We start from the raw sequence: 14,332 nt of genomic DNA on the forward strand, positions 1-14,332 counted from the left end.
CATAATCCTGACACATCAAAGGTAAATGAACACAATACAAAAAAATTCATACACAATATAAGATTTGATTTCTCATGTTTTATTTGACATTAAATGGTTGCAGGTCAGTACAATATTTACAAAATATACATTTTCCAATTCAAAATAAATGAATTAGATAAGTTCTCACTTCCTCAAGCACTTCATATAAGGAAATGAAAATAATAATTCATAGTAATGTAAATCAGATACATTTCCTCCCTCAATTAATTACCAATGAAAGAAATGAGAAGCAAGGTAAACTCTGTTACAATATATACAATCACACAAAGTTTAGATCTATTTAGAACTCATATTGAAATAAGCCATGATTTTATCGCAATTGAATTTTTTGAGGGCTCCATACTAAAATTTATATGAACAAAAAGAGGATGCCAACAAGAGGGTGATTTTAACATAAATTGATGACTATGATACACAAGACAAATAATGCAATTATTTCTTAATACTAAGCACCTTTAGAACATATAATTAAAATATTTAAATTTATCACAAATAAATTTATGCATAAATAAATATAAACACTGTATACGTATAACATTGCTGTCCCATATAAAATAAGCAATTATTCAGTTAATTCTAATGAACATATAATCAATATCTTATATTTATCGTATAACTGATTTTATAAAGCGATTCCATAAAGTGGTATCGAGTAAATTCAAATAACTAAGTATTTCAGATTTCTACATATTTTCCTAATATCTTCATCATGATGATAGCTCGCTGATTAGAACCAGTTTTTTCATGATTTGAAATCAATAAAGTTAGTGGAATCTCATTGTAGATTGGGGATGGTTATTCCTAAGCAAATAAGTACGTAATTTGCTATACACTGGCACACAATTGAGTGAGTCATTTAAAGGCCATGTGCAACAATTGGTGCAGCTTTATTCAAACAACCATGAATGACCTTCATTTTTTTGACAATATCAATTATTGAGGTACAAAAGTTGAGCTGCGGAATGTACACAATAGAATATGAAAAAAGCTTCTGTTTCCACAATAGTCCATAATCCCACATTAAAATTTCAACTCTTTCTAGAGACTCATTAATCTTGTCTCACATTCTCTCTAAAATATAAATTTCAGAAGCTCAAATTCTCTACAAAAATATATGGCACTTACTTCATCTGCAGCTCCACAATGAAAACAGATCTTAAGAAATACTCATCAATCAGTAATAAGCTATTAAAAATAAATGCATCAAAATATTTAGGGGAAATTTGGAACATTGCTCTAGGTATCGCTCCAAACAAAAGGTTGCGTATGAAATGACTAGGAATTTTTGAGAGTCTAGAAATCAACTATGTTCATAAAAGTGAATTTATGAAATGATGCTCATGAATATAAAATCAATTCAGCTGATTTCTATATTATAGGATTGAAATGAATATTACGTAAAAGTACATTATTTTTCAAAGAAATAATTATACTATTGAGACAGTAACGATTTGTGTTGATCCTATAGGGACCTCAGAGCCAAGAAGGTTATTTTTAAAGTTCACAGAAGTAAAACTTGTTTGTTGAAACCATTCAACCTTTCGTATCCAACATAGCCAGTTTCTAGACAAATTCGGTACAAAATACCTTGGAATAATCTAACGTTCCAAATGTCCCAAGTTACTTTAATTCAGTCTATTTTTGGTTTGTTCTTCAACTTGTGTAGAAGTAAGTCATTTTATCAAATGAGGTCCATAGCACAAGAAGCACTGAAGAAGATTATCACAGAAATTCTGTAAGGGTACCACCGAACCAAACAAGAATAATTGGTACAAAGTACTGAATTAGAGCTCTCGTAAGAGACATCGTGTTGGAAGTTGCGTCCGACGAGCCACCCTTGGGTCGAACCACCTCAGGCTTTTTGGAAGTCGTCGTTGGCGGTACCGCCGCTGAGGAACCGCCCTCATGTGGTACCACGTCGGCATTGTTATCGTTGACCTTCACCTTTGGCGTTATATCCTCTTCTTCCTCCTCGTCGATGTGGTCGCCCGATCCAGAGCCGCTGCCGGCCAAGGGCTCCTCGGAATCGTCTATCAATTCGACTTCTTCGCCTTGATGCGCCTTCCTAAGCTTGTCGAAGTAGACTTGAAGGGTGAAGTTCTGCTCGCTTATTATCGGCGATTGGAACTGCGTCGCTTTAGGTGGCGACTTTTCGTAGCTTCCAATCGCTGTGCCATTCCAACATTGACCGTTGGCGCTAGGCGGGGAAGCTATGGTCTCGTTATTGCAGTACTGGTAAGGTAGGTGCATCCAGAACTGCCTAGTTTCTCTTATTTTCTGGAACAAATTTTTTTTTATTGTCACTAAAGTATGAAAATATTCGAGGTTTTTGTATTGGCAGCCACGTGGAGTAGCGCAAATTAGTTCACCTCCCTTCAACCATATGAATTCAATATGCTTGTTCGTAGAGTGGTTCACAACGGTTGTGAACTGTGAGCAAGCACAAATGGATTTTCCCTACCCTAAAATGGAATTGCGCTTACTCTGTACAGTTCACAACCGTTGCAAACCACTTTACGAACAAACCTATAGTTTTGAAGAAACTGGCAGATGTAGGTGGAATTTTGTGCTCGGAGAAGATTCATCACATCAGTGAAAAATCATATTCCGAAAATCATTGCATTCGATAAATCCCTAATCATCCACTTACCGTCTTTATATCCATTATTAGTTTTTTCAGAGACGGCGTGTTATCCATCTTCTCCGTCTTCTTGTGCTTTTTCTTTCCGCCTCCTGCGATCTTCATGGGTCCGTAGTTCAACTCGAAGTTCGGGTTTTCCACCAGAGGCGCCTCGGCGTCTGTTTTTCTCTTCCTCCTGCTCAACGTGGGCGTCCCGCAAAGAGCGTGGATTTTCTTGGATACCTCGGCTCCGCTCTCTTGGAAGTTCATGACTGCCTCTGAGATCTTGATGTTCAGGGGTTCTACGACCCCTTCGATGTTGAAAGGGCCTAGCAATCGGTCGGCCACCTTATCGAGGCCATCTGAAAAAAAAGAGTGTTTAAATGTTGCATCTAGGTTAAAATCTACATCATTCCAATCGATAAAATCGTTTTTGATGTAGAAACATTCTCGGACAAACTTTACACTCAGACTTGAACGACATTAATTTCATTTTCTGCGAACCGATCATCAGATATGTGTATGAAAACATTTGTCGAACATTACTTCGAAAAAATATCAAGAATGCTTTGTTTTTAAAATAGTTCTCAATTCGCGAAATTTTTTCATACCCAGCTGATGAAATATCGGTTAACGGAAAATAATTAATGTCGTTCAATTCCGAGTAGTTTTCCAGAGAATGTATCCACAAAATTGGAAAATTTTCAACAGAAGAAAATATTTCGAATATGCACATTGTCGAAGAACACCCGGTAACTATACTGCATTCAAATTTATTTAAGCAGTCGGTTGGCCATGAAATAATTTTCTCAAGTTTTTGTAACTAGAACGAAGTTAGGTTGGCACTCATGAAATGTCGTTAATGTCATAACGCCGTTGCCACAACTAATATCAATTTTTATTACGAAAATGCCGAAAGTGATTGAAAAATGAGACAGGTTTTCAGGAACTGCTATTTAGAATTCAGGTCCGCTCATTCAAATAGTTATACCCTGATATTCTAAAATCCATAATACGTCAGACGCTAGCGAACAAATCAATGTAAGAGAATTTATATAATGTTTCATCTGAATCTAAACGACTTAAATTTCAGCTGGATATTTCCACAATCAGAAAGATTGTGAATGAAGAGGATGATCGAGAATTTCCTCCTATTGGGAGACCCAAAAAAGTGGTGGCATTTGAGAATTTCATGTTTGAGTGAATTAATGCGAAAAGTTTACTACAGGATTTTCGATAAATGTCATCGGAGAATAAGTTCCCTAAAATGGATTTTTCTATTTTTCATTTGACTTGTCCTATACAATGTAAATGTCTTAAGGTACTAATAAATACCTAATTATTATTATTACATCAAGTTATTAAGATGAATAGCCACAAATACGCGCAAGTTGCCCTGTTACTTGTTTATTCATGTAAAATTTTTGTTCAACGGTGAAGTTGCATCTCAACTTGAAAGTTCCTTCAATTCCTTTTACTCATATTGATGCAACATGATTTTTGTTGAAGAATTCATCATTCTTGTAATTATCTGTTAATTACTTCGGGAGATACTTATTTCCAACCACTGCATCATATGCATTTCATCTTCGGGTTAATATTTTTGAAATCTACAAATGATGTGAGCCAAAGAAGATAACGAACATTTACTCTCCTCAAGCTAGTGCATATTATGGTATTATACTGATCTCTTGTATTTTCCATGCAAATAACTGGATTTGGTATGCCTTCAATCAGTTTGTATAAACTTCAATTATGTTCGTCACATATTTTCCGAAGAGATTCGACATTGTGATAATATACGTAATAACAGAAACTTTTACGTAGAACGGGCAACATAGCGTTGATTTAAAACCCAAAAATGTTTTGACAAGCTTCATAACCCCACATTTTCGTACTATACAGAGTGAAATGTGTCAAATTTCCATGGCCAACCGACTGCTAAAATAAAATTGAATGAAGTATAAGTGATGGTGATAGATATCGACATGCGTTTTGTCATGAAAATTGGTCCACAGACACCAGCATGAATTCCTGTGTATCTATTAAAGAAATAGGACTTTGAAAATGTCCAATCCAAAATTTCACGTTTTGCTAGCTCAAACCATGCTTCATAGTTTTTAATTACGAGCAATAGCAGACATCCTAAACGAATCTAGCAACGATCTTTTGAATGTCATTTTCCATCGGACTCCTTGTACTCACGCCGTTATCGGAATACGGTAATTTAAATCGGGAATTTATTCATTTCAAACCTCATCAAGAGCAATTAAGATTCCCGAGCGCATTTTTTCGAGGCGAAATGAATATTGCCAGTTTCATGGCAATTAAAATCCACATTCTTTGCATGGGTGATGTTGACGATTAGGCTTCCGAGGAAATGTCACGTTTGGCGACATTTTCTATAGTCCCCGACACCCTTGTTTGCCATCCAAACTTTTTCGATTTAAAGCTCGCCAACATGAGTCCCCAGAGCAGTGTTGTTGATTGAACAACTTTTTCGATTAACCTGTTTTTTTAAAAGTATTTAGTTAACGTTCGGTCAATAGATGATAGAGAATGTTGCTTATTGAGAACTGAATGAGAAAAAAAAGAATGAAAATGTCGAAAAATTGACCTGTAGCTTAAATAGAGATTACAAACATGGTGGTCTCCATACTTTGAGTTGAAGTTCATGACGCAACTTATGACCATTAAAAAAATTTGGCGAGCTATGAAATTTTCAAATATTAGGTTCTTTATTTGTATTTTTAAAAGTATTGCTTAGCTTGTATCGTATGCTTGAGAGGATAAGCAAACATATAAATTTGAAAAGTTTTCAGCCATTATCCGATAAATTAAGAAGGTACTAAGACCTAGGGTATCTGAGAAGGACACAAACTCATGCTGAAAACAAAGAGAAAAATTCATAATGAAAGGAAAGTTCATAATTACCAATATATTTATCCCAATCCTTGCTGAAGCTGGTATGGTACCTCAGGCAGTTCTCCAATGTGCTGGTGCAATAGTCAGCGCAAGGGTTCAGGCTCATCGAGGTGCAAATTCCGCAGTGCTGCATCTTGGTCAGCTCCGTGGCGCATTCCTCGTCCAACACTATCTCCCTCAGGTTGTCAGCTATGAGCGCGCCCTGCACCAGCGACTTGTAAAAGGTCCTGGTGGCCACGAAGGACCTCCTTAACTGGACTCCCAGCTTATGCGGTATGTCTCCGAAGGGTTTCATCTCCGTCATATGCTCAGAGACGCACTCCAGGTACTTGTCGTCCAAATCGTACTGGCTGTTTATGACCGTGAACATGCGCTGGTACAGGATTCCGAAGAAGTTGTCCATCGTTTCTGAAAGTCTCACCGAGCCCTTCTTGTAATAGGTCTCCAGCTCGCTGAAGAAGTCGCTGAAAACGTCCGAGTTCTGGAGGTAGATCTTGCCGTAAGTGCGTTCGAACATGTCGTGGAATTCCCTCTTGGAGTTGCTCATCATGTCCTTGAAAAATTCTGAAACGAAGGGATAGGAAAATGATGATTTCTGTTATTATGGAGAAGCAAAGGTGCTAAACTGAAGATATCTTCTAGATTTGTATGACTATCAAACTAATATTGAATCTCTAAATATAGATTTGTTTAGTTTCGTTAAAGAGATAATTCAGCATAGCTGTGAAAGTTGCTAATATTATAAAAATATCATAATTGCCAGTTTGAACTAGCTAGCAATTGTAAATAAGTTTTAGTTTGAACTAACAATCAAACATAATTTCCAGTTCAAACAGATAATTTGTAATTGCCAGTTAAATGAGGTGTCAGTAGGTGATTTCAGTGAAGAGGTAAGATATTTGAATCGATATTTTGAGAACTTTTATGCGCAGACTGAAAAGAAAGGTTATTTACACAACAAATAGATGAAGATTATGCAACGCCTTACCATCAAACTTCTTAGCTCTCGTCTCTATCAGAGATGACACCTTGTTAATCGATCCCCTCAAATATTTATCCAGGTACAACCGATTGTACTGCTTCAAATTATTCTCCACAGCTTCTCCGCAACACGAGTTTGCGCCACAAATCGGACCTGAAAACAAAAATGGTGGTTAAATAAACTGTCCAGACCGTAAATAATTTTCGAAAAAAAATCCGACGAGAATGATAATTATGAGAACTCGTACCGTCTCAAGACAGACTGTTGAACCTTGCCTTTTTGATGAAACCTTGAATTCTGGTTTTTCACAATTCGCGGGGTTCAACATCCGCGTTAAAACTTATACGGAGGCGTTGTAATAATAACATTAACATATCAATAATTGCATCACAACTCAAGTTGATGGTTAGATACTGAAGCGAACTGAACGAATACAGGAGTTTACGCTTATGAACTGATCCAAAACTCGCTGCATATTTCACAAGAGGTTGGTTATCAAACTTAAAACTGAATTATATAATTTTTTTTACCTTCACGTCCTTCACCCTGAAAATGGTACTGTGATAGTTAAACACGTGGTTGAATAACTCATGTTAGTGGGGATCATGTAATTAAATTTTCAGTTCATGGTTCACAATTCGAAATATAAATATGTACTTAGTTAGTTTTAATTAATACTCAACATGTTTAGAGCTAATGCAGCTCATCATCAGGAGCAAGTCACACAAGTGAAGCTGAAAATGAGAAAATCATGGAGAAAACACAAAAACACTCAACCACAGAAGAAAAAGCGTAATATTTCTTCATGGTTTTCTCGTTTTTAGCTTCACTTCTGTGATCTGCTGCTGAAGATGAGCTGTATTAGCTCGAAACGTGTTGAGGATGAATGAAAATCACTTTAAATATCAAGTATTTATATGGGGAATAGTTTTTTCATTCGCCTACTATGGGCTGCCCAGATATGAGGACATTCCATTCTAATTCATGGATTTTCATCAAGGTTAGTTATTTCCAAAATATCGAATTATTGCAAAGCAGGACTGAATAAAAAAAGACTTCTCATTTTGAGTATTTTAACTGATATATGTACTAGCTTACAAGCATAAAATTTAATCTTTTTCCAACAGAATAACGTATACATACCTACTATAAAGTATATTACTACTAAGTTCTCACAAAAAAATAAGGGCGACCCTGCATCGATGGCCTTCTCGCACCCCAGACTGTTCATCAGTCGTACATGTGTGAGAAATAATCGTCAATCGATTGATTAATTTACTACAATCACTAAATAACCTAGTTGACCTTCGTCAACAGCAAGCATTGAAGAGTAATAACTTTTATTGAATGCATTTTGAACAGCGGACCTATATACAAAAAAATATGAGTCTGTGTTTTTTGATGTTTCAGTTTGAAATTATACATAAGTTAAGATGTCTAAAAACATCTTAACATAAGTCTAATCGAACCACTGAACTATACTCAAATTATAGTTCAGTGAATCGAACACAGATCTGTATGGAGTTCATATGAAGTGTCCACTTCTACTGATTTTTTCGTAAATAATAATTGCCTTAGGACATATTCTAAGATAATTGCAGACTGAACTCTATTTCCTTCCTGTTCCAGAATGACAGGCAGATGGAATTAATATAATTCTTTGAAGAAATGAATTCACGAAACTTCCGAAGAGTTATAAAAGGGGTATGTTCGGAACTTTCTCGATATTTTCCTGCAGACGACGAAGCAACTTCGCTGATTAAAATTCCTAAAGTAGCCGAACGTGTCAAACAATATTGGAATCGAATTCGCCAATCGGATCCTTATCGAAAATTTAATATTCAAGGTAGGTGCCTATCTATTAATAGTATCTTATTTCACCGTGGCGACTGGGTAAAGTGGTCAACACTGGTCCTTATAAATTAAAGAAAACCGCAGCATCGAGATGCCGATGATTCATTCAAGAATTTCGAACCTGCCTCTGACCAGGAGGTTCATGCCAGACGTTCTAATGGCCTTTGAATAAATAGGTTCTTTCCTGCGGATTCTTGTGAGGACACGCTCACCGTTCGAACGGTGATTTATCGCAGTTGGATGAATTTCAACCCGGTACCGACAAGAGAGATGCGTCACTCAAATGTCACTTGCCGCCGATACTCCACCGGCATTCTGTCATTCTAATGAAATTACATCGAACCAATTAAATGGTGGAATAGCAGTAATGGAAATTAAAATATGTTGGTTGGCTATTTCAAAGAATTGCCAAAGAAAAGGCTTCCACATTTGCGGATAATTGACATCATATGACATTTATATCTTGAACTATCTGGCTGCTCGAATGAAAAAGATCGAGCAGCTGGAGCTATTCGCGAATCCAATTACCGTTGAGGGCGCTGCGAAATGAAAACAAACTTTGACGTTTGTCAGTACTCTTTTCGAGATTTGTACGGCCTAACAGAGTTTTTCTTGTAAATCAAGATATTTATCGGAAATATCGGAAGTGAATTGATTGATTTAGTTTCGTGAAGAAAGATCAACATTTTTTGGAAATACCTACTTCATTTGAAAGGAATGAATTGTGGAATAAAATCGAGCGATGATATTGGTGATCCACTGTACCTAGACAAAAAATCCTATTATTTCACAGATTCTTTCTTGAACTAAACCTAGCTGATAATGTTGAGGTAGCATATAATGAGATTGTGAAGTTTCTATTTAAAGTTTTTCAATTCCATGCTATGATATAGAGGTATTCCTCATACTGAAATCTCAAGAGACATAAATATGATTCGGCTCATGGAACAAGTTCTACAGATGAGAAAAAGCATTCATTTGGAAGTATGAAATTTATGAAATTTTATTTCTAAATCGTCAATTGAATTTAGCAGAAAACTCTCACAAAGAAAAATCGTTTAACCTAACTCCTGCCAGTTGAAAGCACTGGTATAAATACCTTTTCCAATATTTTTTCGGAATCAATATTTCTATTCAGAAACCCAGACAATAATCCCAATATAACTTCTCCAAATAATAATTATAATACTTTGTTGGACAACGTGAGATAAGAAAAAACATGAGGAACAAAACTTGTTTTGACTTTGCAGTACTGACAAAGTAGTTTCGTAATTCAGTCGGCAGAGGGCGTCTAGATTTTTGGATTCGCCAATATTATCTTTAGGTGGAACGGCTTCATCTGCCAGGTTATCGGGCAGATTTGTCAATCTGGAATAAGATAAATGCCTCAATCTTTTCGAATTTCCACATATGAAATCTTGGGAAACAAACTGTGGTACCGATATGTTCTATTTCTTGAAAGCACGCATCCATTTTCGAACGTAGTTCTGTATACATGCTTCCCAATTAATCTCCCAGAATAATATTCCAAGTAAAATATTTATAGAGCAACGAGAAATTGTGCAAGGCTCTGTATAATCCCTTCAATCATATTCTTATCTTACACAGATATTTAACTATTTTTAAATCTCCATACAAAATAGAGACCGTTCTGTATTATGAGAGGAAAATACTCCATAATTTGGTGAATTCTGAAGAATTGGTAAAATGGGGATAATTATGGGAGAAAAATAATAAAATTATATAATATATGACTGAGTATTGTTAACCCCTTGCTTCTAGTTGCTTCAGGAAAATCAGTGACTCGCGTCTAAATTTTTACATATACAAACATAAAATATAGATCGAGAAAAATCACTACCTATAAAGATGTGGTGCAAATATCTAGTTTTCTTGAAATTACTGATCTTTTACGACATCAAGGACTCTTCAATTGCATTACATCGACCATTCAAATTGAATGGATATATAGTTCGTCTTTCTCTTCTTATAGTTCGGTCATAGAATCTATTTCGCGGCAACACCATCAATCTCCACGAAAAATCAATACATCTCTGCCTTGGGTTCTCTCTCCCCTTTGCAGAATAAATTATCTTCCTACACATCCGGTCTTCACGTGTTTGCGATCTCAAGTGCCTCCGATAAGGCTTGTTTGGCATTGGCTTCCAAACTACAAATCTACATGATGAGTTTCCGGATCAGTTAGCATATTTTATCACCGTTTATTCAAAAGTGCCCCCAAAACATGCTCATATACTTTTTGAAATAGGCAAAATAATTTCATTGATAACTATCAAATGCAGCCTGAACCTACTAGTAATTCCACAGAAAAATGTTTCACTCTGGATTTCTATGCTTTATGATGAGAATAAAAAGAATAAGAGGAATAATTCCATTTGGTGTATCAAAATTGCCATAATTCATTCGTAGTCAAGGTGACTATGGAACTTTGAATGTTGATATTCTATGCGTGCTTAGCATTTTTCGCCTAATGAAGAACTTATATACCTAAATATCCCTTTTTCTCTAAAAATTTTTTTAAAATATTATCGCATAATCCGAAATGCTTGCTCGGAAGTTTTATCAAATTAGAAAGATAACCATAAAGAATGTTATAGAAGAATCTAAGCATTACTTTCAAGCACAGAATATAATAACCTATAAAATCCATAGACGAATTTTAAAGGAAGGGAGAATGAGAATTTGATTATTATAATGTAAATACAGAATCGATGCAAAGTAAAAATATAAGTTCGGTCGATGAGTCCTTCGAATTTCAGGAATCTCCTCCTCCTGAGAGTTTTATTCCCCAGAGATAATGTGTTTCGAGGTGAGGTGTTACAAAGGTATGTTCAAGATCTTTCACGTCAGCTAGACGTCTCATTCACGTCGATATTCGCGTAGCCGATTCCCAAACAACCGAACCGCATCAAAGGATCAAAGCATCCATCTCGATATCGTATCGAGATTTTCAACAATATAAAAAAAAAACATCTGTATCCACCGTCTAAGCAACCCAAACCCCGAGATCAATCGATTAGTCTCGGAGTTTACGTTCGAAATTATTCCTGGCGGTATCGAAAATAACCAACAAAGGCGTGCGTAATCCCTTTCATCGTAGGGTTTTTATCGACAAATGTGTAACATATCCGGAGGCTTTGGGCTTATTGATCATTCACAGCGATCACAGCCCACTTAACTTCATTCTGGATGAGAATCTAATTGAAAATGGCGTCCCATTGTTGACTTATTCACGAGCGAGCGAGTTCGGCTTTGTGGACGACTGCAGACGGTGAGACATTATTCGCTCGACCAAACACAAAAGGTACAAAAGTTCCACCAGGTAGTAAATTCCACATCTTCAGGACGCGGTGTACAAATACCTGAGATGCCAAATTAGTGGAACGTAACACACGTTATAGTAGAGGGAGGTGCCTCTATTTGTTGGTATTAGTGAGCTGGAGTGTTGTACTACCTTTTTCTGTTGGCCCAAACAATTGTCTTATTGAAATAACTGTCAGTCTGCCACTAAGAAGGTTTAATCATCGGAAGAAGTTTCACAGCCGAAACCCAGCCACCTTCTAGTAATAATTTCGATGAATGAATAGTCTGAATTGACCCAGAAATGAACCCTGTGGAAACCCGTGACAACATTTATTTTGAACATAATGAAGAAACGAATTAAATCATCTCAGATTAGTAGTGTTGTGAAAAGGGTTGTTTCCTTAATTTCTTTCCTTGAGTTGTCTGGCCGGTAGGATATTGAAACACCAGATTTTGATTTTTTCTTTATTTTCCAAATTATAATAATCAACCTTCTCGTGACTCTCTCTTAAAATCGCCATCTTATTATAATTTTTCGTTTTTCCGACAGGGACTGCGCGCGCACACTCTTTTTAACTTAATTTGTCAACTCGGACTCTACCGTGCAAAATACCTTCACGCTTTTGTACCTACTGTTATATAAACAAGTAGACAAGAGGTTGATGGGACTGTGCCAGCTAAAGAATAATTTCCTGTACTTGCATTCCTTTCGGAATAGATGTGGAATAAAAATATCGATACTGCACATTCTTCTTTTTTTGATGAGATAATTTGTGTGTACTTCAACGACTTGTGAATCCTTGGCTTTGCTATAATATTTCAAAAAAGTTTGCTATTCTCAATTCTAGAACTGCATTAAAAAAACTGATTTCATCATTTTCATATCTTCGCAGATAATGTGGTGAATGGAATTACCTATCGTAAAGAAAATTTTTAGCAAAACAAACTTAATTTTCATTTTCATCTGATTCACGATAACGATGCCATTTTTTTTTGGCTATTTCCTGAAAAATTCACTAAACAAGATGATAAGTGAGAGCTTTTAGAAAAATTAATAAACTTTAATAGTAATTAATTAGTTTTTCTGGTATTCTCCGATCACACAGGGCTTAACAGGCATTATAAAGACTATAGGTAGTTATTAAAAATCAATTGACTGGTTTCGGCACTTCATTTTGTCCAGTATTATTATCCGATAAATGACAGGAGAGATAATAAAAATCAAAGCCCATCTATAGACATTGCTTCAAAAAATAAAAGCTATAAGTATAAGGAAATATCTTGTAACACATCTGTAAACAAAACCCATTTGCGCTTTTACCCTTAATACTCATCCATATTATAAAGGAAGTACGTGCTCCTCAGCGAAAGTCAGAGATTTGAAGGATTTATTGTATACTCATTAACACCCATATTGGCAGGTAGTTGTTTCTTTGGCTTAGGATTTTCTGCAGAGCTTCTAATAACCTATTTTCAGGCATAGGTACTACTATCACAGCTACCTAAATTAGGTACCTCTATAGAGTGCAGTGCTACTGTTCAGTAAAATAGTATTGTAGTTAGAGTGTCTCATCAAACCTGAAATATATCTGCAATTATACTTTATTATGCAACTAGATATAAATCTGCCTGATGGAGCAATGAAAATTTCATTCTGATTCTAAAAATGCAGTTAAGTCTCAATTATTTCGAACACCATTATCGATAGACTTCACATTGGAGTTTAATTGACTGAAAACAGTGAGTGGGCAAATTTAACGAGCATAAGAACCTGATCCATGACATCCATTTGCCAAACTCAACAGTTCCGCAAAAAACCCTTACCGAAAGGAACATAATCGATAAACACTGAAATATCACCCCTATTTGTCAAAGGGAGATACGCCAGGCTGGACGTCTACCCCTACAATATATTTTCGGCTGGGAATTCTTCTGATTTAGGGGATGAGAATGCCCTCATCGCGCTATTCCTTTTCTGTTAGACATCGCACTCCGAAAACGAGTCATATTCAAAATTCGGACAGCGGGATTAGGAAAATAAATGAGACTTTAAAGCTCTGGGGTAGCGAAATGAGGGATAGTCTTAAAAGCTTTAGGCTGTATCCAATAAACTATAACGTTGTTTACCTCTCAACTGGTATCCCCTTGATGATGAATGCAACAGGAGAAATTGATTTTATCGCAGTATATTTTATGGGCGCAGAAGCGGAATTGTATGAAGTAATAAAACAAACATATTATAATGAAATGATCGATTTATAGCTACTCGTAATTGTGAAATACCGTGAGTGAGCTTCTTCAGGAAGTTTACTAAAGATACGGCAAAAATGCAGGAAGTATTTTCATAAAGAAATCTGGAATTGAATATGCACCCCTTCTTAGGTAAGGGTTGTCAGAAATTTCGAAACTATCTTTTCTGTACACATTCCGAATATTCTACTCAATAATTCCTCTATCATTAAATTCATACGGGGCTATACAAATCTTCTTGAACTGAATTCTATCAATTTATCTCTTGCAGCAATTCATCAAATCAAAGTGCGTTTATCAAACAATTCCATTGTGGAAAAAGACAGTCCCCACAG

At 35.9% G+C, this 14,332-nt stretch overlaps 1 protein-coding gene across 1 annotated transcript in view; it reads right to left on the reverse strand.

Annotated features, from left to right (window-relative positions):
- Positions 1-58: 58 nt before the first annotated feature.
- LOC123311963 (glypican-6) overlaps positions 59-14,332 on the reverse strand; it is a 92,677-nt gene continuing 78,403 nt past the window's right edge. The window contains exons 2-5 of the mRNA XM_044896103.1: positions 6,576-6,722; positions 5,597-6,151; positions 2,693-3,024; positions 59-2,319 (exon numbers count right to left, since the gene is read on the reverse strand). Coding sequence (XP_044752038.1) covers positions 1,765-2,319; positions 2,693-3,024; positions 5,597-6,151; positions 6,576-6,722 — 1,589 coding nt within the window. The 3' untranslated portion in view covers positions 59-1,764. The remainder of the gene's footprint in view (positions 2,320-2,692; positions 3,025-5,596; positions 6,152-6,575; positions 6,723-14,332) is intronic.

This window comes from Coccinella septempunctata, chromosome 4 (genome assembly GCF_907165205.1).
Source record: "Coccinella septempunctata chromosome 4, icCocSept1.1, whole genome shotgun sequence".
Taxonomy (NCBI): Eukaryota; Metazoa; Arthropoda; class Insecta; order Coleoptera; family Coccinellidae; genus Coccinella; species Coccinella septempunctata.